Below are 27314 nucleotides of genomic sequence, written 5' to 3'. Positions count from 1 at the left end.
GTCAATTGGAGGTTTAGAGCCACATTCTTCAAATCATTAACTACAATCTTCCCAAACAGGTAATTGATGAACAGATGCATTCGAAAACTTGTCAGTAACAAAGTGTTATTCCAGTTTACAGCAGCAGTTTAATTCTATTTCGATACTAAAACTGAATACACTGAATACTGCAAACTTTATTCCCAACCACTCAGTAAAATACTACATACCTTTTGAGACATAGGGAAGAAAAGAAAAACCTAAAAATCTTAAGACTCTTCCTATTTTCATTTCCAATGATACTTCCCAATCTTGATGCTCAATCAGCGATTTAAATGTCAACTATAACCCAGTATTTTATTAGGTGCTATGCAGTATACTAGAGCAATAGAAGAGAGAGGACCTCAAACCCTCTGCTCCCTCAAATTGAAAGGCAGGCTTCCTTACCCCTCCAGACCACTACTGGACACAGGGAAGAAGTCGGCCGCGCTGTCGCAGCGCAGCTTCACCGGTCATCATGGCCCGAGCGCGGCCTCGGGGACGCTGGCTGTGGACACGGTGCCCACACCCGCCTGGGGGCCCCGGCTCGCCTCCCGGCCCTTCGGGCGCCCGCCGCCCGGCGGCTGCGGCCCCGCCGCGTGCGCAGGACCCGCGTCGCAGCCAGAAGACGCAGGGCCACGGGCCCCAGTTAGGCAGGCCCCTCCATGCCGCGCTCACTTTGGCGCCGGCCTCGTCGCCCTGCGCGACGGGGGACTGCCGTTCCAACCGGCAGGCGGCCCCGTGGGGGCGGGGCTCGAGGACGTCAGTGCACCCGCTGTGCGTCAGCACGCAGCCCCGCCTCCCATGGGGACCCGGCCTGAGGAGCAGGGCAGCTGGAAAGGTAGGAGGTGTGGAGAATTTGGGGTTTCCAAAAAGCGTTTGCTGACTGATCCAAGCAGAAGTGAGACATGGTTGTATCAACGCAGTTTTTTTTTTAAATATTTAATTGCAGTGGTTGATTTTTCAAATATCAATTAATTAATTTATTTTTAAATTTAATGTTATATATAAATTTATTTATATTTATATATTTATATTTATATATAAATATATATTTTTATATGTTTATATTTAATTTTATATAAGTTAATATTTTATTAATTAATTAATTAATTTTTGGCTGTGTTGGGTCTTCGTCTCTGTGTGAGGGCTTTCTCTTGTTGTGACAAGTGGGGGGCCACGCTTCATCGCGGTGCGCGGGCCTCTCACCGTCGCGGCCTCTCTTGTTGCGGAGCACAGGCGCCAGACTCAACGCATTTTAAAAGTAGTAAAACTCCCAATAAGTGTCTGTGCTCGCCCAGCCCAGGAGAGAGCGTGCCCTCCGTGAGGGACACGTGAAAGGCTGAGTGAACGTCTGCCTGTGGTCCGTTACCTGGTGCATGGGTGTGTGAATTTCTGCAGAGAGCTCTTAATTTCTGTAGTTGCTGCTGACTTGACACGGTGGTTGGCAAATGGTGACGTGTTCCATGCATTCAGGACATGGTCGTGGTGACAGCACCACAGTTGCAGCCCTTCCTCCAGGGAGCTTGTCACAGCCCTGCAAAGCCACTGACTGGCAGAAGTGACAGCGCAGCAGATAGGAGGACCTTAAACCAGAGGGGGCAGGTCAGCTGGCACGTATTTTCAAGTGATTCCAAAACAAACCTTCCATCTGTATCAAACCATTAGACAACTAGACTCGTTTTAGGCTTTGAGTTATTTAAATGTATCGACTCAGGGAGAGTAAAGCTTCTTGTTTTCCCTCTGGGTTAGTCTGCTCATTTCAAAGAGCAAGTCCAATCAATCAAGATATTATTCAAGAAGGTGCCGGGGAAGCTGACCCCAGAAAAGGCTGCCAAAGAGTGTGGCACTTTGCATCACTTCTGCTCTCAATACATTCCGAAAAGTGTGGTGAAATTCTTCATTCGAGGTCTTGTCATGTGTTTCCTGGCCTTTGGAGAAAGGTACCACTGTGTTTTGGGAAAGGGGCCAAAAAGAAGATTAAAATCTAGTATTATGACTGGAACTTTTTTAACAATGTAAAATTTCATAGAAAAAAATGTTTCTAAAAATATGCCTCTTTATGAATATAGAAGATTACATTTTCTGTTTTTGGTGAGTTCAAGTCGGCACTCCCTGTAAAATGAATTCTCTGTTTTCTGCCTCAAATCCTTTTTAGAATGAGTGTAGAATACATAAATTACATGTTTCTCTTTGCAAATTGGCCTTCAATATTTCATGTGCCAAGAAAATGTTACAAAATTAGGGCAACATTAATATCTTTATCGTAATAATGCTCTCGAAACACAGTTTTGTCTATTTCACTTCATCTGCATAAACTGTTTGGTGGCTGGCAAAACTGGGAGTAAACTAATATGCTACAGACAAAACCCAAGATGCATTTAGTGCTCAGATGTAAATTATTCCCATTTTGGCATCCTTGCCACTACAAGGGATCTTCACACCGTGTTCTAGGAAAGCTGAATTACAAACGTGATGTCCTGCCTTCGGGTCAGTTACACTGTTTTAGATGAACAGAGCCTTCCTCTACCCATGGCATTCTGCTCAGGGACACAAAGCGCCTGTACCTTCCACCTCTCCCCCACCCCGCCTCCCTCGGTCCCCCAACCCAGACCATCTACTTGTCATGGCAAAGGTCTTATTGGCTGTTTTGCTTTGAAACCAACCACAAAAGGATTGCAAACGTTTTGGTGACCATCCAGAAATTGCTCTCCATGGATTATAGACTTCAGGGATAATGAAAAGTACTGATTTCCTCAGAAACTTTGTCCGGCTATACTGAGGGAAAACCAATTTTAAATGGGCAAAAACCACCTAAATCCTGGTAAATTTCATGCCAGTTATAAATGTATGAGATTTCTTAGCTTTTAGTTTATAGTCAGAACAGAAATGGATACAGTGACCTATGAAGGTCAAGTAATGGTACATCTTTTATCATCACAAGGAACTACTTGACGTCTAAAATTTGGAGGGGGTAGGAAAAAGAATGACAGATTTTTTAGTACACAAAATACTGTAAATAGGCATCTCAAGCAGTCATTTGCTCCACATCTGCAATATCATCGGGACTACTTAGGCTAAGAGTGATTAATAGCAGTGATTGTAAGAAGGTATTTTTTTAAGTGCATTATCATCTGTTATTTTCAATTTTGGTTTCATGAGGTTCCACTGCCAATACGACTTTGTCATATTTTTCCAGCTTAGTCTTCCTTTTTCTGAGGTTTCTTTGTATCCTAGTGTCCAGGTACTTGAAACTAAGAATAACTTGTTAAATCTTTGTACTCTCAGAGGACATTAATCTTATTTCTTAAGCATTTGTTCTTCAGCTGTGTCTGTGTTGGAGAGGAGTCCTGCTTTTGTTCAGCTGTTTTTCTAGCCCTGATGGGTAGATGAAAAACCTAAATGAGCCCAAAGGATTCCCATGTAATTAACAATTATACCTATTAAATGTCTCGGAAAAGACCACTGCCTTTGCTGGGGAAGCTTTTCTCAGGCTTAGGGAGAAGTTGTCACTGGGCCAGATCCATTCTGTATCTTATCAGCGCCTCATTTACAGCCCTTATGGCTTTCAAAAGTGAGGAGTAGGCCTTCCAAGGGGAAGCTGAGCTCTGAGTCAAGGGTGATGGCAAGGGCTGGGCTTGAAAGAGAAGACTGACAGACAGGCAGAGGTGGAGCCATAGCATAAAGAAACAGTGACAGAAAAAGTGAAGGAAGACAGCTGTGTGGGGGTGGATGGAGTGAATCACAGCACACACCAATAGTAAGTTCACAATAAATGTGTGATTGATTGGATCAGATAAAAGGCAGGGAAGGGGGGATTATGTTACTGATTGTTTCTAAAGAAGATTAACTTTTTCTTTCATTTCCTTTCTTATTATCACCTAAAATTCAGTAGCTACACTGACTTAGATATATGGCTATTAGTTCCTATTTACATCTTGTATTCTTTTCATTCTTCTTATAATGTGTTCCTTGATTTTTTTTTAAATAACTGCTTTATTATTTCAATAAAATATTTGGGGAAACTATTGTACACATTTCATTATGTTACAGTACTTGTTAGTGATTTCTAAGGAGATGATGAAGAAAAAATAAGACAAAACCAAATATGTACAGGCAGGAAGCTGTAGATCCTAATTTTTAGAAACTGGATGGATCTGTCATTTTACAGTTGGGTCGATTATACGCCTTCAGAAATGTTTGAGTTCATAAAGGTACACATTGTCCTATTTTCTTCTAAGTGGAGTTCATTTGGGGGTAGATTCAGGATGTTGGTGTGTTTTGTGGATGTAACTAGTAATTTGGTCTTGAGAATGTGTTGGAAAGTACTCTGGACTGCAGTCAGAGACAGGAGTTCAGATTCTCCTAGAGTGACGCGTAAAGAGAAATACCACAAAAATTACGTCATGCCAGCCCCCTGCTTAAAGCCTTTCAGTGACTTCCTTAATAAGATCCAGCTTCTTCAGAAGCCTCCTGTGAGCTCTGGTCCCGCTCTCTGAGTCTTGTCCTATGTCACTTTCTCCCCTTTGGCTGGGCCCCAGTCGCTCACACATTCTTTCCAAGTTCCTAGAAAACGCAAGCTCCTTCCTGCCTCAGGGCTTCTGTGCCTGATGTTCCTTCCCCTGAAATTCTCTGCCCCACCTCCTTGCCCAGCTGGCTCCCTTAAAAACCAACTCCTTGGAGAGGTCTTCTCTGACCACCCATCTCAATCAGGCCTCCTGCCTGTTCTCCCAAAGCATGCGAGTGATTTTCTTTGTAACACATGGCAACACCTCTGAATATTTTATATATTTAGACTTTACTGTCTCCCCTTCTGGAATATAAGCCAGTTACCTTATCTTGTTGAACGATGACCACCACCACCACCACCACCCCCCCCCCCCCCGGTGCCTGGCCCTATTCCTGGCTTATGTAGGTGCTCAGTAAAAAGGTTTGGGTAAAGGGAAGCTTGAGTTCTGAACTAAAGCACTAAACTTGCGAATCTGTACAAGTGAAAGGAATCTGCAAATAAGAAAACCCAGAGACTTGACAACTGAAGTTTAGTGCTCATTTGAAGCATATAGAATGAAAAGGAGCCATTGAAAAACAGAAAGGCAAAAAAAAAAGAAAAGGCAAAAAAAACCTTTCATATTTAAAGCAAGTCAAGAATAGCAAAAGTTTAAACTATCAAACTCTTACGATGACAGAGCACAAACAAAAATCAATGTAGTTTAGTGCCTTTAAAAAATATATATTTAGAAAGAAATATAAAATGTTCAAATCACCTTCAAATTATGAGAAGAACATGAAAACATTGGACAAATGCTAAGGTATCACTTCATGGGCAGTTTTAAGAGAAGGAAAATGGGAAGAAGAGTAAGAAGGTAAATAGGAAAAGGGGGATGGGAAGAAGAAAAACGAAGGAGAGAAATACTCTGAAGACTCTGGTCACTTGGGGGTTGGAGAGCACTTTGCTTTCCCTGTCCTGTGAAGTACTAATCAGTTGAGTAACCAGGGCTGAGGGCTCTCGACCTGCCCCGCTGGAGGGAATCTGCCTTCAGAGCTGCAGAGCTTCTATCCAGAGCGATAGCCAATGATAGCCGTGGACCAGGTGAAATCAAGCCAGCCGTCAGACTCGGCCAAGAGGACAGAAGTTCCAACAGTGTTTCCTAAGCCACGGGTACTTGTGATCCGGGTGCATAGGCACAGTGAAATGGAAAATGGCATCACTCACAGGGAACTGTCTTGCTTTTGTTAGAATGGTTCGTAGCAGTGCCCCAGACCCTGGGGTTGATCTGGCAACCATGACGATGGAGTTTGGGAATGGGTGAAAATTGCTTTGTTAAGCCTAATGCAGGTCCTAACCTTGGTGGAGGAAGTGATATTTAATGTCACATAAAACCAAAATGAATTATCCTCTAGAGAGTCATCTGGTTGGCATTTCTTTCCTATTTTTCTTCCTTCCTAGGCCAGCTCAAGTCTATTAAAATTCTGTTAGCTAAATGTCAGTGGGTTCAGCATGCCTCCTCTCTGTGGCACATGTTGAAATTTTCCTATAAAATACTATTTTAATGTATCAAACAGAATTTTATTAATGTCAGCCCCATAGATTTCCATACAACCCAGTACCCTGTCTGGAGTTACACTTACCGGCGTCGGTTTATTTTTATTATTCTCAATTCATGATGACAAAATACTTAGTGGGAACAAGAAAAGGGAAAGTAGCTTTGCTGCTTGAGCTAAATTACTGGAGGACTAAGATGTGCATTTAGCATTCTGGCTGTTGGGCTTAATTAGGCCAATAGTTTCCTAAAAGAATTGAAGCTAGAGTTTTCTCTTGGTTGTCTAAAAAGAATTAGCCAGGCTTGGCTGTGCCAGGCTGGAAAATTTACCGGTTTATTAAGAAGGGGCGTTTTGCAGGCACGACATTAAAAGATTTTGAGCTGCCTGGCACTTTGGTTTCCCCAATGAGGAATTTGTGATGTTAATCCTGTGTTTGCTCTGAGGAGCTTCCGGGGCCATTAGCACCCTGTGGGCTGACATTATCCAGAGGCAGTGTTAAGATCAGCTCGGTGCTTTGTGACCACCTAGAGGGATGGGATAGGGAGGGGGGGAGGGAGATGCAACAGGGAGGGGATATGGGGATATATGTATATGTATAGCTGATTCACTTTGTTATAAAGCAGAAACTAACACACCGTTGTAAAGCAATTATACTCCAATAAAGATGTTTAAAAAAAAAAAAAGTGAACTCATTTTGGAAAGCTGGAAGGTTTCAGAGTAGAAGTGTCCTTATCTTTTTTAGTACCCATGTTACCGAACAAATTTCGAGTGCCTGACACACAGTGAGGCCAAACAAACCAAAACATCAGAGTTTGGAGCAGAGAAAGGTTATTGCAGGGCCATGCAAGGAGACAGATGGCTTCTGCCCCAAAAACTCCGAACTTCTCAAAGGGTTTCAGCAAAACACTTTTATTAAAGGCAAGGTGAGGGAGGGCGTGGTTAGTTGTACAAACTTCTTGGTGTTGGAATCCTTTGTTCTTGCAGATATCTACATAGGTCAGGTCAGGGTGTTCCTGTAAACCTCCAATAAAACAAATGTTATTTTCTGTTCTGCAACTTTGTATCTCTATATGAATGGACTCTTAAAGGTCAGAGTCCTGAGAACAGGCTATCCTGTATATTTCAGGCTATAGGCAACATTGTTTTACAAAAGGTTCAGAGCACAGGCAACAGAACAGATCTAGTTTGTCACATACAAGCTTATCTTTCTTCTCGACCTTGGATTCAGAGTTCTACTGCAAGGAAAAGAGAAACATTGACTTTTTTCTGTTGAGAAATGCTGTAGACATATTTTCCTCTCTCTTCTCACAAATAAAAAGACTTTAATAATCGTTCCATTAATACAAGGTACCAAGGATTATCACTCAGGCTGTTGAGCCGCAAATGCAGGATACTTACAAGAAACTTGCCTACAGCAACTCATGCTTTACTTAATCACAACTGGAAACTCGTTATTTTTTTTAATGAATCTAAGTAATGAAATTTAATTCATACAAAGATGGTCACAAGAATGCAGCATCATTCCACCCCAGTTAGGGATTAGACTGCTGGGGTGAATCATATATCCAGGGGAAAAAAACTGGGCTGCTTTGAAAAATTATTTGATGGGTGTAAGTTTTCTCCTTAAATGCTTACATTTTCCCATATTTCAGGCTGTTCCTCAAAATGTACCAGGTTCATAAAAGTTAAATCTGCAGTTGTAAGAGCAGCTAAAAGAAAATACAAGCACATGACAGAAAAAAAAAAAAAACACTTCTCTCTAAAATGGTGAAAGGACTATGCTAGTAGGGAGGGCAGTTTCCCAGAACATTCCCAAAAGGCGTTCTCAGTTTGGGCTAAGTCTGAGGCATCCAGCTGGAATTCAAAGTTTTATATGCATTGCTTTTTAACCATTTGAATTGCTGAGAAAGCAAGAGGCCAGCCCCACCCCATCACTACATCCCATTCTGATGGATTGGATTTTCATTTTGTGGATGAAAATGTCATACGAATTACGTGGCTGTTTCAGGGGAACCCAGTGCACCTAAGCTCGAAGGGCAGATGGGAGAGGATGGAAACTCTATTAAGGTGAACCTGATCAAGCAGGATGACGGCGGCTCCCCGATCCGACACTACCTGGTCAAGTACCGAGCGGTGAGTGGCCTCCTTCCCGGGCTTCACACCACCCCGCAACCCTGACACCTGCCTTCTTGGAGCAGCAGCGTGCAAAGCCCAGGGGGGCAGGGGCGGCCTCTGTGCCTGGCAGGTGGCTCCTGGGTCCAGGTTAGGGTTTTACATTCCAGGATTGACTTGCAGCCTTTAGGTCATGTCTACACTGAGACCATGTTTTTTTCAGTCCCCTATTTTATATTTTTTAATTGAAATACAGTTGATTTACAGCGTTGTGTTAATTACTTCTGTACAGCAAATTGACTCCATTATACATATATATATATACACATTCTTTTTCTAATACTCTTTTCCATTATGGTTTATCATAGGATATTGAATATGGTCCTCTGTGCTACATATAGCATGGATAAACACACTGAGACCATTTTAAAACCTCTAAAATGATTTTGGTGACGACAAATCCATACCATGGTTGATTTTTCTGCTTCCTAAATTATTCTACGAAGTTATCTTGCCATCACCCAGTACTTTTTGCAAATAACATACTGATATCTGATAATCACACTTGGATAAAGTGTGTATCATAGGCCAGGCATGCAGGCCCATGATCACGTGCATTTTCTTCTCCCCAAGAACCCTACGAAGTTGGTCTTAATGATTATCCCCACTGTACAGAGGAAGTAAGTGAGGCTTATGCAGTCAGTGACCGTGTGACTCATACAGCCAGGCAGCCAGGGTTTGAATCCAGGTCTGTGTGCCTGAAGAGACGGGGTCCTTAGCCCCCAGCCTGGACTGCCTCAGGTCCTAAATCAGCTCCTTCCCTCGCCCCACCCCCAGTGCTCGTGCAGCCCACCTGAGCTGTTGTCACCCTGCTGTCCGGCTACCAGTGAGCCTGGCCTTAAGCCTTTTCTTCTGGGTTTGCCCACCACCCATCTAAGATTTCTGACATTCCACCTGTCATCCCCGACCCCCAAACTGAAAATCATCCCATTGTGGTTTTTTGGGGTTTTTTTGGTTTTAGAATGACCCTTGGCCATTGCCTTCCACAACCAATTGCTGAGAGGTTTAGAGGCAGCCTCTGAGCATTGGAAATAGCCTCTTGCTAGGATTTCTTGCCCGTAGAAAATAATGAACTTGAGAGGAGTTTTCTTTCTTCAGATAGCCCCCAAAATAGGCTTTTCCCAGGAAGTTTGACTTACTCCCTCTCTGCCTTTTGATCAGCCCTGCTTGAAGTGCCGTGGGAGCCCTAACCCGGTTAGGTTTACGGAGAGTCCGTACAGCACAGAGCACTCCCGGGCACACGTCTCAGCCGCTGGGCAGCCTGTCAGTCCACTCAGCCCTCTCCTAGTTAACTGTGAAGTCTGGTGTGAGCCTGATGTTGGAGGAGGAGCCTCAGTTGACTTTCCTAAGGCCCAGCCCAGAGGCACCACCATCTGAGAGGTCCCTGTGGTTTCCTTGCTGTGGAGTAGGATGCAGGGACTGGGCAGGTGGTCCCATGGAGCCCACTGGAAGTGGGCAGTGTGGGGGGAGGATGTTATTATGTGGTGTTATGCTGATGTGGCCCAACAGACATGGGACCCAATTCCAGCTTTGGGACCTGAATAGGTCACCCAGTCTTCCATAATCTCCATTTCTCCATCAATAAAATGGGGAGAGCTTATCGAGCTGTTGTAAAGATTAGTTATAACATAAGCAAAGAACCTGAAATGTGCCTGACACTTGGAAAACTCTGTACATGGTAACTGTGATAATCACTGCTATGATGCAGGCTGGGGCTGGAAATATCTCCCTTATGAGTCCACATCAGGTGTCAGTGTTCCAGAAGAGCCGTCCCAGCTGTGCCAGGCAGGCCTGCCTTAAAAAGACAATTGGGGCAAAACACTGGGATATGTTAGACTTCGACAACCTTAGCTGTCCTCTCTCTTCCACCTCAAAATCCTAATATTTGCTGAACATTACTATTATTATATATTATTAATATGTATTATGTAACATAATGTTTGCTTTATATTCTGGCTCTCTCTTTTGTAATGTTGTTTGCCAAGGAAAGAAGCCTTTCAGAGAAAGAGTGCAAAAACTGCTGAATTTCTTCGTTTTAAATTAAAATGGGGCACATGCTGACACTCTCAGGAGCCAACTTAGAGCCATAGCCCGGCTTCCAGTTAGACTCTGAGGACACGAGCGCCCCCTTCCAGCATTTCCCCACACTGCTCATGGCCATGACAGGAGAGCTATCCCATTCCTAAAGGTATCTCTTTGGCTGGCACAAAGCATTTTTCTGGGAAGACGGCTGGCTCTCCTGGAATGTAACTCTTCCTCCAGCCTCAGCCACGGGCTAGACCACCTTCCAGGTGACACTGCTAGCATGTTCTGCTCTTCCGGGGAGCAGCCCAATATCCAGTAGACATGGGTCAACGGCTCCCACCCAGAACAAACTCACTGGCAAACGTGTAGGATAGAACTGGAAAGAACATTTGAGAAAAGAGGGGCACCTATAACTCCAGTTTCGTGCCTGAAATTATGCCCTGGGCAGTGCTCTGCTAAGCTGAGTGTACCTTGTAGGCATTCTGGGCACCTCAGCCTTGGACCTGACAGAAGAATTCACACCTGTGACACCTCCAGCTCCAGTCTCAGAGACCAGGTCACACTGCATGGAAAAGGACCATCCAGTTCAGTGCAGCAGATGTGTGTTGAGCTCCCTTCTACGAAAGGCTTTGGGCCCAGAGGCTCTTGGCCACAGCTCGACTGCCCATGTGGCTTGGGGAAGTCACCTGACCTCTCCCTCCCTTCCCAGTCATCAGCTTTAGTAAGGGCCTGGCAAAAGCGCTGGCAGGCTTGTTGTAGGGATGCAGTGAGAAAATGTGCAGAAAGCCTTTAGTCCAATGCCTGGCATGTAGTGGGTGCTCCATAAATGATAGTTTTTATTTTTAATAAAAGTGGAATCTGTGCAGTGTTCCCATGTCAGGGAGGTGAGTCACACACCTGAGTGTGACCAACATTCTGAAACAGGACAAGAAACACAGTTGTTGGATTACTCTTCTAGGTCATCCTTAGGCCATGGGCCAGCATTCCAGAGTGTAGCTTGGGTCCCTGCATGCTCTCAAGGTGATGCACAGGACATTGAAGAGTTGGCCACATGCCACACTGGCAGTCTGCCGCTGTTTGTATTTGCAGGCACGCACGGTTGACCTCCTGACCTGCGTGATCATTTACCTTTGGGTTTTTCAGGCTGGTTAAGAATAAAGACCATGTCCTATCTTTGGTTTTTATTTCTGTTTTGCACAATCCCTTATGTTCCTCCTGTTAGCTGGTCTTAGCAGCTATTTCATCTAAAGCTTTCTGGCGTCTTGTATCTTTCTTGCCGGTTTCTCCCAGAAGCTCTCCTCCGAATGGAAACCAGAGATCAGGCTCCCATCTGGCAGTGACCACGTCATGCTCAAGTCCCTGGACTGGAATGCAGAGTACGAGGTCTATGTGGTGGCTGAGAACCAGCAGGGAAAGTCCAAAGCAGCTCACTTTGTGTTCAGGACCTCGGCCCAGCCCACAGCCATCCCAGGTATGACGGCTTTGCTTTCTGTGAGTTTCCCGCTTTGAATTAATGCACAAGTGCCGCACCTCCTAATGTGCCTGAACAGCCCCTGATAACTCGCTTGCTTACAGCCATCCTCGTGATCGGTTGCCCATGCAAAGCTTAGTTTTGCTTTGTACCTAGCTGTGCAGTAGGTTGAGATGGACTGGACCCCCAGGAAGGCTTGGCCAAGCCTCCTGAGTGAAGGTCCTGTGTCATTCAGCCTGGGAGGACTGATGATAAGCCAGTCCGTGGGACCCCTCAGATGGGAAAGACCCCAGCTCCAGCCAAGCTTTGGATGCTGGTTGAGGAAGGATCCTTTTTCGGGACCTTATCTGCTATCTACCATTTCATACAAGGACCACGTAACTATTTTTAAGCACTTTCTATCTGATGCTTGCTTACCTGCACTACTGTGGTCCAAATCTCTTCTCTGTGGGAACCCCGAGAGAAGGAACATATGGTGCCCAGTTAGTCAGTTAAAAATCCTCTCTGCCAAGGGCCTCTCAATTGAAACAAAGATTAAATCGAGCCACTTGAAACAGAACAAGTGGAGAAAGTAGACGCTGGAAACCCCCATCCGTGAAAGGCAGTCCAGTCTGCTAGCGGCCGGGATGGGAGCAGCTCTCCCAGGAGATGCAGATCTGTCTCTAGGGATCCAGGACCAACTCAAGTGTGGGAATAAAGTGAGAGTTCTGCTTTCCGGCCCAGCTGGCTTGCTGCTGATGGCCAGTCTCCTCAATGACCTAATTCCTCGGAGCAGAAGGAGATCTTCATCGTCCCTCTCTGCTTTTCCAGAGCAGCCAGATGCCAACCACAGGCAGGAGAGGTGGGCATAGAACCTACAGCTGCAGCCTAGTGGAGGGGTCCCCGTAAGCGCTCTGCAGTGTCCAAGTGTGGTGGGAAGATGCCCCAACCTCCCGGTGGCCTCCGTCTGGCCTCCATTACGCCTGTCCTGTCTAGAGTGCCTGCCCCCAGCTCTCAGCTCAGTGACCACGATTGCTCTTTCCAGAGGGAGAGAGGCCAGAAAGGACATGGGCTACTATGCCACAGGGCTGTGTGTGTGGAAGTGGGTTAGTCGAGCAGCAACAAAGCAAGATCAGTGTGTGCTTCCCGACGGTTGGTTGTGCATGAGTGTGTGTGTGTCTGATAGATGTGTGCGGGCCCCCAGGGAGCTGGCGGCCATAGCTGAGAAGTGTCCGTGGTCCTCCCCTCTGCATTGACAGGGAGACCCCTTAGCATAGGCTAGGGTGGGTGTCTCTCTGCAGGCACCGGGCAGGTGGTCAGTGATGAAGCCAAGGCATCTGGTTGTGACTGTAAACAGTGTTCTCCTGACTGCTTCATAGGCTGTCCAAATAGAGGTGGCTCTCTCTATTCTCTGCCCCTTCTTTCTCTGCGTTCTTGGGTCCGTTTTTCCCTGAAATTGACAGTCTGGTGGGAGTGTCCAGATCTGCTCGGCTTTTATGGGGCACTTAGGAGATGGGGGAGTGAGAAGCCTTGAGTGATTCCTTTGCAGTGAGACAGATTTCTCCTGGCATCTATTTCCTCGGGTAAATAGACTTCGTAGGTGGTGATTCCGACACACTGCGTTCCCAGGCTGGGTACTGCCAGCGGCATCAGCTTCTGGGGTTGGAGAAGTTGGGGCCACTGTGTGTCAGATACAGAAATTCTGGGAAGACCAGTCCCCCGGGTCCTGCCCACCGGAGTTGTCAGAGTCCTTCTGGCTAATCTCCCAGGCTCCCAGTTAAAGGGGAGGGTTGGAGGGGCTACTCACCTCCCCAAGAGGGCTTCGGCCTCTACTGCATAGGTTTTAGAAGGAGGTTGCTTGGTTGGACTTCTCTGGGACCTGCGAATAAAACCTCTGAATTACGAGATGTACGTTCACGGTGGAATTCTGTGGTCAGTGGGTGGTGGAGGTGAGAGGTGCAGAACTAGATTCTCTTTAAGAGCGCTGTGGGTGGGGGGATTGTACAATAGGAAGAAGAGTCCGATTTATTGCTGAAAAGGTGGCCCCCGTCCTTGCATACAGTTTGCTGCACATACTACAGTGATCAGATGCATCTCTACCCCAATGTGTAAAAAGCTCTAGAGACTAGAAGGCCGTGGGGAGACTCCTGACTGCATCTTAGAGACCTCCCCTTATCAAAGGTAACACTTTCCTAATCAGACTCTTGTATTTGCCTGTGGAGGCTTCTGTTCTCTCACTTTAGTTTCATTTGCTCGCTGACCCCTAACCCCTGAATTCACCCTGCTGTGCTGCTTCTGGCCTTGCTGAGCTTCGGAACTGGCCTTGTGGTGATAATACCGCACTGAACTCTTCTCTAACCTTTGTCAGTTTAATTTACAAAGTTGAATTAACCTTTGATTCTTGCATTTTCTATATTTGACCTATTCTTTTTTTCTTTTTATCTATTTTTTTTCTCTGTTTCTGTCTCTTCCTTCTCTTTCCTCCTCCCCCCTCCCCTTCCTGTGTCTGTCGTCACACATATCACCTTGGACGTCACTGGGACATCCCCACTGCCACATTTGTTTTTAAACAACCACATTCTCTCTGGGGACCCATTGCTTGGCACCTGCAGCGACCTTGGGAGGCTCCTCCGCGTCCTACACCTTTGTCTCATTGCTTTTCTCTGCAGTGACTCTTCTCTTGCTCTGTTAGGAACTTGAATGCCAAAAAACTAAATTTGCCTAAAAGCCCAGTTCCTATGAGAATGATCAGTGCCCCCTTTGGAAGAATCTGTCAGGACTGCCATGGCCACACCACCAAGCTCTCTGTGGAAGAGGAAGGTTTGGCAATTGGAAAAAGCTGGACCTCCAGACTTATTACCCTTCACAGATACTTTTGTGCCACTTCATAAGGAGTTTGCCCCCTTTTTCATAGCAGTATAAAAATGTTTGGGAGCTCTTCTCTTTAAACTCTCTCTATATAATATATATTAAAAAAAAAACAACAAAAAACCATTACACTAGGTTTACAGAAAAGTTTCTGCACATCTGCTACTGGTTGCATTTTTGGTTCTTACCTGAAAATGATGTAGCAGAGAAGGATTTCTAAGTACTCTCTAAAGCTTGCATCAGATTGTTAAAATCACCCCGTGTCCCCATTGTAACCCTGTGCTCCTCTGCTGCCCTTCAATAAGTAGTTGGCTTCGCTTGCATTTTTTTTTTTAAATTATTTATTTATTTATTTATGGTTGGGTCTTCGTTTCTGTGCAAGGGCTTTCTCTAGTTGCGGCGAGCGGGGGCCACTCTTCATCGCGGTGCGCGGGCCTCTCACTATCGCGGCCTCTCTTATTGCGGAGCACAGGCTCCAGACGCGCAGGCTCAGTAGTTGTGGCTCATGGGCCCAGTTGCTCCGCGGCATGTGGGATCTTCCCAGACCAGGGCTCGAACCCGTGTCCCCTGCATTGGCAGGCAGATTCTCAACCACTGCGCCACCAGGGAAGCCCTCGCTCGCATTTAAGTGCCCCTGGTAAGCCTGCTGCGATTCGCCGGAGCATTTTGCTGGCATGATGAGCAAAGTAAGTCACCCTGTTGCCCATGCAGTGGAAGAACTCGGATTTGTTGAGTATTTTCTGGGGCTGATCCAACATCCTGGGAGGCACTTTGGTCCTGGTAGTATAACCAGCACCCGACGCTGGCTCTGTGAACAGGGCCACCCTAGGACGTGCCCAGCACCTGTGGGCTCTGGAAGGTGCGTGTCTCCCAGTCAGGGTGATACCTGCTGCATGGCTACAGATCAGCCACAGACCTCGTGTCTTGGTGGATGTGACCCAACTGTGACCCACATTATCGCGTAAGCATCAGTCCCCCAGGTTGGAAGCATCCACTGTGAGCCTGGCGCGAGTCGCGCCCCCCTCCCCACACGTGCTCAGTAGAGCGCAAGGCAGGGCCAGCCCCGAGTGCCCATAAATTGGAACCCAGCCATCCTGTCATACTGCCCGAGTGCCCCGACCCCCTGTCGGTCAGTGGCTTCAGTGACATTTTAAAAATTCTGGTGGAAGCCAGCTGCCCCTCTGCTGTTGGGGGTACCCCACGACATGCCCAGGAGAGGAGGTGAGGTGTGTTTGTTAAAGTTCCCCGTAGAGACTCGGGTGAATCCTGCTCAGGGGCGTCAGTGTCTGAGCTCGGGGGTACCTTCTCCTGAATAAAAACTGCCCCCTCCGTGTGGTCACATATCATTCCACATATCTCATCTCTGAGCATCTCCACAGAAGTTTGATCTTTGTTCTTTTTGGTTTCTTTACTTTTTGGTTCTGTTGTTATTTTTTAATGTTCAAAGACGAGCCTTTCTCTTTGGGAATCCAAATGATCCTATGGTCTGCAGGGCAGAGCTGCCCGTGTCAGTGGGCACAGGCCCGTGTCCCCAGTGCTGGCAGTTTAGAGGGTCAGGTACACACACCGGAGGCCACAGGTTACCCAACAGCTCAACCAGGCAGCGCCTGTCGCCCCAGCCCCGTTGGCCTCCAGCCCCGCCATGAACCCCTCCCCTGGGATCCCCGATCTCCCGTCCCACCACGGCAGCAGGAGCAGACACGGTTCTTAGGCACAAGGCAGAGTATCAAGAAGAGGCCCATGGTGCCTCCAGGCCCAGCGTAGAATCCCAGGGCCATTAGGAGGGCAAAGGAGGGAGAGGTGGTCCTCACGCAGGTCACCCGTCACTGTCCCCTGACTCCCGGCAGGCTCTTGGTATCATCTTCGGCAGAAGTTGCATATTCACCGAGGAGGGCCCATCTCAGAGGTCTGCCCCACCCTGGTCCCAATCCCATAGGCAAGGGCCTATGTCTGTGTTTCTGAAGATCTGGCCCAAAGTGTGGGGAGGGCTGACATCCATGACCCTGTCCCCTCAGCTCATTCTGGGCCAAGCAGGCCTCAGCTGAAGCAAATTTGGGGTCATTGCATTGGCCCCATTCAGACAGGCCCATGGTTTGTAAGGGATGCCCTTCGGAAGACGGCATTCAGGCACGCCCGCTCCCACCAGACACTGAGTTCTCTCATGGTGGCTGCAGCCCTCAGCCCTGCCGGGAACCCCCTAAGACAGGCCCTGAAGGAGGGAACGCTCGCTGCCCCGCTCAGCCGCCCTGCCCCTGAGCCCTGTCTCAGTGCTGCCCAGTCTCGACACGCCACAGGGCTTCTCTGCTCATTTTTTGGAATATTTATATGGCAGGTGTGGATCACGTTTTTCTACTAATAAGAATGCTAACATTGTTGTGTAGATAATCAGCGAGGCCTTGATGAAGTTTACACCTTCGCATTATTAAAGGAAATAACAATTCATGTGAACTCACCAGCGTGTTTGGATTTTATTTGATAGTTGTTTATCCTACAAAGTGCCAAAATCCCTTTGCCTCCACCTCACAGGTACCTGGATTACTTTGATTGCCCCAGAGAGCCCTTTAAATTGGACCCCAAACTCGTAGCTTGCTGAGTGGAGTTCTAGCCAAAGGAATCGCTTTCCCTTCCTCATGAGGAGTGATGCAGTTTTCTCAGCTCTCCTAAGAGCTGCTGTGGGTCACCGCCTCCTTGGACTTTCCCCAGCAGACAGGGCGAGGGGAAAGTGCCTTTGCAGAGCCAGAAGGTGGTCACCTTGGGATCAGGGGCACACTCTGGGCCACCAGAACCACAACTCTGTTGCAAGTTCTCCCGATTGCACGGCTCCCTTCACGACTTCATATCAGAGGCTTCACAGAGTGACATGGTGACAGAGAGAATCTAAGAGAAGGGTCTCATTGGCAAACCCTATTCTGTTTAAAATCACACTTAATTGGATGCCTCCTGAAAGCCCCAAGACCAGCCATCTATTCAGCAGATTCCAGGAAGGAACAAGCAGACGAGTGAACCAGAACCTCAGCTTAATGGTTCCAAGAGTCGGAGGCAGGAGGGGGCACTTCTGCACTGATGTCCCGCGACACAGTGACTCGGGCCCCCTCAACTGTAAGGTGGGAGATATCTTCCCATTTTGAGGCATTTATGAGCGTAGGCACTTGTAGGTCTCAGTCTTGGGCAAGCCAGGTGTTCAGTGCCGACACCTCCCAGACCAGGAACCACAGAGGATGGGCAGCCCCAGCTTCATAACCCCACCATTTAGCACAGCTGGAAGCCCAGAGGTTGTGGAGGAACTGCTCCCAAGAAGCACTCTAGGTATGCAGGTGTGCAGATGGGGTAGCCAGGAAAGGTCAGGGAAAGGTCATGCAAAGATAGACCCCAAAGTTGTTTTCTTTTCCTTTTGTAAAATGTTAAGCAGGATGCAGGAGATAACCTTTGTCCTTCTAGTTTCCTGGACTAAACAATTCTGTAACAGCCACCAAGAGGTAATGAATGTTGGCTTGACTTGGATACCCTTTCATTTGCATCCGGTGTTTCCTTTATTTACAGTTTTTTGTAAAAGCTCCGCACATCCTTTCTCCAGCTTGAGGGGTACCTCACTTCCTCTGGAAGTCTAGACTCTTAATGGTGAACTGGGTGGTCCCTTGGGGATAAGTCTTTGCTCTCTCTCCATCCAGTACATCAGTTAGGTCAGGGCCACCAGGTAAGACTGCACAACTCATCCTTGGGTGGGGAGTCATAGGAACAGCTGTTATTCATTGTAATGCAGGCAGAAAACTTAGAAACAGTGGTCCTCAAAGTCTGGGGTGCATAAGAATCACTGGGGTGCTCCATCAAATCCTGAGCCTGAGCCTCACCCCCAGAGATTCTGACTTGGTGGAATGGGGGATCCCCAGAATCTGAATTCTTAACAGAGCACCCCAGGAATTCTGCTGCAGGTAGAGAAACATTATGCTAAAAGGTATTTATTTTTCAACTAAAGATAAAATCGTAAGAATCAATGAATAAAGATGGGACCTACCGATTGTCTTGCAGGAAAAAGTCCTGCTCAGTACGCACTGTGGAGGACATGGACATTAGGGAATCTGTACCCTGTGCTGGGGACTGTAGGACATCTCACATGCAATGACAGGCTCTTAGAGTTGAAGAGGACCTGAAGACATCCTCTATCCTAGGCTCTTCCCAGTGCAGGAAACTCATCCAGAGCATTACGGTATCCCGGCCAAGGGATTTTCCAGCCTCTGCTTGAATGCCTCTGGCAACAGGGAGCTCTTCCAAGGCAGCTCACACCACACTTAAATAGCTCTTGTGTGTTAGTTCTGTCTCATGTGAGTTCAAGTTTGCCTCCTACCCCCATAGTTGCCATCCATTAGGGACACTGAATAAGACTACTTCCTTCTCATGACACACCTTTAAATATTTGGAGACAGTGTTCTTATCTCCAAGGCTAAACACTGTTCCTTTGTTCAACAAATATTCTTTGAACGTTTCTTATAAGTTGGGTTGTCCTAGATGCTGGGGAGACAAGAGACAGACAGGGTACCTGCCAGGATATTCTAGAGGGCAGGGCAGCCAGATAAAAAGCATGTCAATGAACAGAAAATGGCAGATAGTGGTAAGAAGAGAATAAAACAGAGTAATGTGGTAGTTACTGGCTAGAGTTGCCTGAGTAGATAAGAGATCGGGGCAGGGGAGGGGGGAACCTCTGCCAGAAGGTGACATTTGAGCTGAACCTGCAGGATAACAAAGAGCCACCACAAGGTGACGGGGCTGGAGGGTTCCAGGCAAGGCATCAGCCAGGCACTCTGACAGGAACGGGCTGGGCGTGGTGAGCAGATAGAATGGAGGCGCTCCCGGCTGGAGCACAGGGATGGGAGGCGGGGCTCAGTGCCCTGAGTTATGATGCTCAGAGGAGTGGGAGAGTCCACAGCACGTGTAGCACCTTTTAGAATAAGGGAAAGAACTTGAATTTTATATCAAATGAGAGAGAAGACCATTGCCCTACCTTCTGTTTTCTATCAGTCTCGTTGCCCTCCTGGCCCTTGGAGGTGTTGGCCTTGGCCTTCAGAGCAGTGCAGCCCTCTGATGGGTCTGCCGAGCCCAGAGCACAGGTGGATAACGGCTGCTTCTCCCACACGGAGCAGCTTTGCAGTGGTTTATTTTTCTTCCTTAGAGACATGACTAGTTCCCTAAAACCATATTTATGTATAAACCTCAGAACATGGTGTTAGTGCCTTTGAGTCCAAAAATACAGACATTCTTTCCCCACAGAAATACCTTAGGCTCCTTCTGCAGGAAGTAGACACTTAACACCTATTGGGTATGGGTGTCAGGTGGCCTCCAGCCCTGAGTCATGGGATGGGGAGGAAGCCCAAGGCCATATTTCTTCCCTGTTCAGGGAAGCAGCTTTGGTATTCTGAAGACCAGGAAGGCCTGCATGTCTTTCTTTGCTTTTGTGTGTGGATGTGTGAGCACCACGGGGAAGCAGAGTGGACGGTGTGCTACTGGGGAGAAGACCGGCTCTAGCTGAACGCAGGGACCCGTGGCCGGTTTCCTGCCGCCAAAGGCCAGAGACAGAGTGGCCAGAGCTGGGTCCTCTGAGCATGGAGCCCGTTGCCAGACTCGGGCCTTCCTGGGGAACAGGCTGTGTCTTCAGTGTGGGGTTGAAAGGGACCAGTGGAGGAGCCTGAGGAGGGGCTGGGAAGCAAGAACAAGGTCCCAAGGAGCCAAAAATATTCAAGATCCTAGGAGGCTCCTGCGGCGCCAGGCCCAGCTGAGCCCTGGGTGCCAGGAATTAGGTTGTGAGTGGTCGTCTCTTATGTGCTGGCCAGTGGCCTATACCCTGAATTGAAGTTAGAAATAAGGGCCATCAGAATAGGACAGCAGTTGAAGGAGCCCCGCCATGCCTGAGCAGGGCCCCTGGGACACACAGAGGGCCTCCCAGGAGCACAAACCACAGGGAGACAGAGTGTGTGGCCCATCTCTGTCACCTTGAGTTACCTGTTCTTTCCATCATTTGGCACGTGATGTGGCCAGAGGCCCCTGGGCCTGGCCCAGATTCAGCAAAGGCCCAGTGAGACCCAGGTTGTGTTGGCCACAGTTCCTGCCTCCAGTCAACAGGCCTGGGTGACCCCAGTGGGTCCGGAGGACACAGGAAGCTTCAGACAAGGTCTGGTGGTGTGATGGGGCTGCCCCTTCTGGAACCCTGTCCTTCCAGAAGAAGAAAAATGAAGCAGCGTACCCACTTTTCAGCCTGGGGTCATGGTTTCCACACTGGCTTCGACAGAGCTCCGCATGGGTCCTTGCTTCCCCCAGCACAGCCTTCCGCCTCCCAGATGCTGGTGGGAATCACCAAGTGGTCAGGGGTCCACCGCAGGCACCTAGCACCCATCACGAGGGGGCCCGATGGAGCCGAGCCTGGGGTCCTTCTGTGATACCATCAATAGCCCAGGGCCCCCAGGGGATTCTAGATGGACACCAGGGAGTAAGACACAGAGGTTGAGTCATTCAAGTGAGTCCAGCTAGAGCGGGGATGCTGGGTGCTGCTCAGAGGTGAGAATGTGTGTCCGTCTGTGGTGGGCACGTGTCCTGTGTGAGTGAGCCTGTCGTGCGTGCGTGTGTGCATCTCTGGGTGAGTCGGCTGGGTTTCCTGAAATCTGATCCAAGCGTGCCTGGCTCCCAGATGGTGAGTATTCCCAGACCTTCCACCTTGCCCTCTGGGCCTGGCGAGGCCCCCATATCTCCAGAGTAAGTGAGCTTCATTCGTCTTCCTGGTGCAATGAAGAAGGATGTGGTCCAAAGTCGGGATCCTCTGGAGCGGCTCCTAAAGAGGGGGAAGGAAGTGCGGAGGTGCGCGGGGCATCTTGTTGTGCCTGACGTCACCACAAGCCCAAAGGAAGCCCTGGGAACCCTCTGTCGCCCCATCTGGGACCCTGTCCCTGGCAGCTCCCAGGGCTCACGGGGAGACCAGCTGAGTGTGGTTTGAGAGCAGGGATGGAGACACAGTGCCCAGTCTCCTCCTGACTTGTGGGTGCCTTGTGCCCTTGTCCCCTGGTCTATGAGAGGAGGCTGCCATCCCTCCCTCTTGAAGATAGAAAGAGACCCTGTTGTCTCAACACCTGGGGGTAGAAAGGCCCCAGGGAAAGTGTCACTCTGAACACAGATGCCACAGCCGTCCTGTGGGCTCTACCCCACCCCCAGGGCTGTTGCTCGGCAGGTCCAGGTCTGCATCTCAGTGTACTAACCAACACCATCCCTCTCTCCCTCCCCCCCAAGCCAACGGCAGCCCCACCTCAGGCCTGAGCACGGGCGCCATCGTGGGCATCCTCGTCGTCACCTTCGTCCTGCTCCTGGTGGCCGTGGACGTCACCTGCTACTTCCTGAACAAGTGTGGCCTGCTCATGTGCATCGCCGTCAACCTGTGCGGAAAAGCCGGGCCTGGAGCCAAGGGCAAGGACATGGAGGAGGGCAAAGCCGCCTTCTCGTGAGTGCAGACCCGCCCGCTGCTGCGGAGTGCTAGACTCTGCCCCGGCCCGGGACCCGGCAAGGGAGCCACCTCAGCTTCCCCATTGGAAACCCCGAGGGGAGCAGAGCATTAGAGAACTGTCTCTCAAAGCAGGGTCTTCAGAGGTACCTGTTTAAAAAGCAGACACCTGGACCCAACCCCACAACTAGAATCGCATAGACGTTTGAAATCCCTACGTAGGTCAAAATGAGGGGAATTGTCAGAGCTAAGCCTGGAGGGGAGCTACCAGGGAGGGGTCAGCATTTGAGAGACACACTTGCCTTGCTGCCGTTCATGCATCCATCATTCAACAAATATTTATGGCGCAGCCGCTACGGGCACGGCACCATCCCCAGGCGTTAGGGGACAGCAGTGAACAAAGCAGATGAAAATACCTGTCCTCCTGGAGGACGATCCAGCATCCTCCTGGAGGATGTGCTCCAGCATCTCTGGAGAAACAGATCCTGAGCCAAATAGCAGGAACCTTCACAGACTGTCACTGGGTGGGGCTGAGGTGGAGCAAGGCGAGAAGGGACGGAGCAAGGAAATAAGTTGTTAGCACCACCCCATGCCAGGCACTGTATATACATATACGTACATCATATACATGTATGTACATGCATATACACATACGTATACATGTTTTACTTACATATACGTATAGCTATACTTATACACGTGTGAACTTACATATACATATACACTTACAGATATACATACATCATATACTTACACGTATACATACGTACATATATGTACACGTATACTTATATATACATCATATACTTATCCGTGTTCGTACTTACGTATACACATACACATACGCGTACATACTTATGTGTATACGAATATAGATGACTTGAGCACTGAACTGTGCCAGGCACTGTGCTAAGCACTTTATATCCATTATCTCAGTTAATGTTCATAACGTCTAGGCAAGGTAGAAATGGTTATTTGCCCCATTTTCCAGGTGAGGAAACGGAGGTATGGGTGAGCAGGTCACACAGCTAGCGAGAGCGGGGGCTGAGATGCCGCACTTGACTCTGGTTCTGGATCCCACCACCCACCCCCAGCCTCGGGCCAGGCACAGGTGCCTGAGCTGTAGCTGGCTTCCCCGGGAGCCCCCTGCATCCCCCAGCTCCCTGGGATGGAACCAGCAGAGCTGTCTCCACAGGAAAGATGAGTCCAAGGAACCCATCGTGGAGGTGCGAACTGAGGAGAAGCGGACCCCAAACCACGATGGAGGGAAACACACAGAGCCCAACGAGACCACGCCGCTGACGGAGCCCGAGTACGTGGGCGGGTCAGGCTGCCACCTCCTCAGCAGAGCCTCACACCCACCGCATCACCCTACGCACAGCTCCATGCTTCCCACCCACGCCTCCCCGCCGAGCATGGCAGGCCAGAATTCTGGAGTGCTGGGCCAGGAGCGCCTGACCCCACTCTCTCCCTAGACACGAGGCATTCTTGATTCTACCTGGGTGGCTGTGGATGCCTTAAAGCCTCCGTGCGTACGTGGGATCCCTAGACCCTGTGCCCAGGTCACACACACATTCTGGAAATGGCTTAAGGAGACAAAACTTCATTGAGAGAGGCTGAGCTTAGCAGATTCTGTTTAGGATTTCCAAGAATTCTAGGGTTTTCTGCATTCTTCCTAAAAGAGCAAGGGAAGCTGGGGCCCTGGTAAAAGCTCCCTGGTTCTCCTGGTCTCGGAAGCCTTGGGGACCCTCGGTCAGAAGCCACATCCAGCTGTGATGGTAATGACCACGTGGGTATCATGGGTCCTGTGGGTTTGAAGGAAATGGAGTTTCATGGAAGCACAAAATCTCTGGCTGGACCACCCACAGCCCTGAGGGACCACGTGGAGCCCTCTTCGTCTCCAGGGCAGGTGGGCCCAATTCCCCAGGGACCTATGACGCCTGTGGTGGTGGACGCTGAGCTCCAGCTGGCCTCTCCCTGAGTCGAGATGCAGGCAGGGGTCCGAAAGGGCCGCCAGGGCCGTAGGGAAGGGAGCCCCGTGCAGATCGGGAGGGGAGTCAGTAGGGAGGAAGGTGACAGGCCCTGTTAGACTGCTGAGTCCTCTGTTGTCTCCTGTGTCCTCTTCTGCCCGCCTGGGCGTGTGCTTCCTCTCGCGTCCTCCTATCTCTGTGGGCCTGTGTCCATGCCTGTGCGTCCCCTGCATGCCAGCCCCCGGCCCCCGCCTTGGCCTCCGCCCTTCCCGGCTTCTCTGTCCGTCTCAGCTTCATCGTCTATCTCTTCTACTTCCTGTCCTCCCCACAGGCTGCCTGCTGACACCACAGCCACTGTTGAGGACATGCTGCCTTCTGTCACCACCGTCACCGCTAACTCTGACACTATCACCGAAACCTTTGCCACCGCTCAGAACAGCCCCACCAGTGAGACCACCACCCTCACCTCCAGTATCGCCCCCGTGGCCACGGCCACCCCTGATTCAAACTCTGTGCCCGCCGGCCAGGCCACCCCTTACAAGGGGCCCGGCGCCGCCGCCACCTCCCCGCCCCCAGCCTCAGCCCCCAAGGTCGCCCCCCTCGTTGACCTGAGCGACCCCCCGACCTCAGCCCCCGCCGCCAGCAACCTGTCCTCTAGCGTCCTGGCAAACCAGGGGGCCATGCTCAGCCCCAGCGCCCCTGCCAGTGCAGGCGAGGCCCCCAAGGCCCCTCCGGCCAGCAAGCCGGTACCCCCCCCAGCCAGGGCATCCGGTCCCCTAGCGGTGGCACCGACGACCCCCACCCCAGAAGCCCCCCAGGCCAAGCAGGAGGCTCCCGGCACCAAAGGTCCGGACCCTGAGCCCACCCAGCCCGGCACCGCGAAGAGCCCAGCCGAGGCAGCCAGGGCCCTCGCCAGCCCGAAGAGCGAGGCGGCCTCCATCAGCACCACAAACCCTGCCCAGGGCGAGGACTTTAAAATGGATGAAGGGAACTTCAAGACCCCAGATATTGACCTTGCAAAGGATGTTTTTGCAGCCCTGGGCTCTCCTGCTCCCGCCGCCGGGGCCAGCGGACAAGCCCCTGAGCTTGCTCCTTCCACGGCCGACGGCGCTGTTCCTCCTGCGCCAGCCAAGACCGAGTACGGCCTCTCTCTGTCCACTGTCGTCGGGGGGTGTCCCGTGGTGGTGTGCGTTTGTGCTGTGTCCTCCCTGTTAGATGTGTCTTCAGCCTACTCCAGAGCTTCTCCGAGGCGACTGTCAGCCAGGGGCTGGGCCGAGGCAGAGCGTGGGCACAGGCAGCAGGCCCGGCAGGCAGCCGCCTGCTGACTAATTAGGCCACGTTAATTAGGTTTTATCCTTATCATCCTAGCAGTGGCGTCTGTTGTCCCTGCAGGAGCCTTTGCACTCGGGCCACGGATGAGCGTAGCTTGGGAAGTGAGCTAAAGGAGGTCAAGGTGCCCTGATCGGCCACCCTGGGGCCCGCAGGCAGTGTGTCATCCAGGGCAAGGCCGAGTCCCCAGCAGAATGGCACGGGTATTCGGGAAGTAAGGAGGCAGACCCTGAGGCTTGTGTGGGGAGAGGCTCTGTGTGGTCCAGAAGGCCCCGTCACACTCCAACCGACACACCCACCCTTGCTTCTCCTGCCCTTGAGTGACTGGGAAGACGCAGAGCTCCCAAGCACTGAGTGACCGCTGGGTCTTCCAAGTTCGAGGCCAGGTCCTTCAGCTTACAGGTTTCTTCAGTGTGAGGCCAAAATGCAGGGGCACCAGCTGGGGCTGGGGTCTGAGTCTGCTCTGGTGCGTCCTTAAACCAGATTCTCACTCTTGGGACTGATAGAGGCAGAGTCAGACAGAGGCTTTTATAGAGGCTCCTGTGGCTGCTCCCAGATAAGCGGAGGTGCTGCCACCAAGAGCAGCAAGGGGACCCTCACCAGGAGCCCCGAATCTGTCAGAAAGTAAAAGGACAGCCCCGCCCACTCCACCCCAATCAGCTCCTCTGCAGCCCGGCAGCCCACTCTGGCCTCTCACCCGACTCCCATGGAAAGCTGCCTCAGTAACAGCATTTTCTTACCCTGCCCGGGCAAGCCATAGAGGCATCACCAGGAAAGGCAGAGCACAGAGGTGGGGGGGCGAGGACAGGCAAGAACAGGTGGTTTGCAGAGGGCCCCCCGGAATCAGTACCAGGGAGCCCAACATACATGATTCATACCAAGCTGGGCCGCTGCAGCCATGCAGGGTGAGGAAAAGGCTGCACCTGCTGCACTTGCACCACCCCAGGTAAAGCTGGAGCCCCTGGCATCAGATTAGGGCCGGAACGGCTTCTTCCGCTGATTCAGAGGTTCTTCACTTTGGCTGCAAGTTAGAACCACTTGGGTGCTTTTGAAAGTCACCACGTTCAGACCGATTAAATCAGGATTTCTGGGGACATGGCCCAGGCATCAGTGATTTTTAGAGACGCCAGGTGATCCTGACGTGCAGCTGAGTTTGGAGACCAGTGCTCTAACTGGAGCCCCCTTTGAGGAACTGGCCAGAGGGTGCGTTACTGCAGACCATGGTCTCAGTGCTGTTTTCCTGATTCTCCGCAGGAAGTGTCCTGTAGAAGCAAAGCCGGAGTGCCAGGAGACAGAAACGAAGCCAGCGCCAGCCGAAGTCCAGACGGTCCCCAACGATGCCACACAAACAAAGGAGAATGAGAGCAAAGCATGATGGGTGACGAGATACCAGCAAAGATCAAAATAAAAAGTGACACAACAGCTTCACCAGAGCATCTCCAATATCTCATACACACACACACACACACACACACACACCTCATTCCTTTAGTGTCTTTTGCCTTTAAAACAAAAAAACAAAAACTAAGCAGATCAACGTGGGATCTCCTTTTTGTAGATTTATAGAAAGGGTTCCTTTGTTGTGCACTCACTTGTAAGAAAATGAGACAAAAAGGTGAAACCCACAGCCAAACTAGGACTCTCCGTTCCCTGAAACCATTTAAAAATTAAACAAAAGGACCCCAAATTAAGAATCTAGGAAGCTCAGGAAAAAAAAAAATCTAGGTTCAGGAAGACTGCACTTGGTGTTGCCCAACTGGCACAGACCAGGTTCAGAGAAATACTTCCACACACTAAGACTAACCGAATGAACAAAGTCCAAGTTTATTTTTATACTTTCAGTCGAGTTTGAACTCTGTAAAACCTCATAAATAAGTCATAATTTCTGTTCACTTTTTATTTATTCACTATGCAAAGTGTGTCACCCTTTCTAGCTGAATTCAATTCCCACGTAGACTCTTGTTTT

The 27314-nt window shown here is 49.7% G+C and overlaps 2 protein-coding genes across 3 annotated transcripts in view; one reads left to right on the top strand and one right to left on the bottom strand.

Moving 5' to 3' along the window:
- Positions 1-748, bottom strand: part of BCO2 (beta-carotene oxygenase 2) — a 57161-nt gene extending 56413 nt beyond the window's left edge. For both annotated transcript variants that reach the window (XM_068554728.1, XM_068554727.1), the window contains exon 1: positions 427-748. The gene's annotated coding sequence lies outside the window, so the exon portion shown is untranslated. The remainder of the gene's footprint in view (positions 1-426) is intronic.
- Positions 349-26770, top strand: LOC137772156 (neural cell adhesion molecule 1-like). The gene is made up of 7 exons (XM_068556057.1): positions 349-859; positions 8069-8193; positions 11548-11728; positions 21842-22049; positions 23245-23361; positions 24351-25157; positions 26603-26770. Exons 1-7 carry the CDS (start codon positions 349-351, stop codon positions 26721-26723), a joined length of 2070 nt encoding a protein of 689 aa, XP_068412158.1. The 3' UTR covers positions 26724-26770.
- The last annotated feature ends 544 nt before the right edge of the window (positions 26771-27314 follow it).

This window comes from Eschrichtius robustus, chromosome 11 (genome assembly GCF_028021215.1).
Source record: "Eschrichtius robustus isolate mEscRob2 chromosome 11, mEscRob2.pri, whole genome shotgun sequence".
Lineage (NCBI taxonomy): Eukaryota > Metazoa > Chordata > Mammalia > Artiodactyla > Eschrichtiidae > Eschrichtius > Eschrichtius robustus.
The sequence above is the reverse complement of the archived record's forward strand: the minus strand, read 5'-3'. Positions and strand labels throughout refer to the sequence as shown.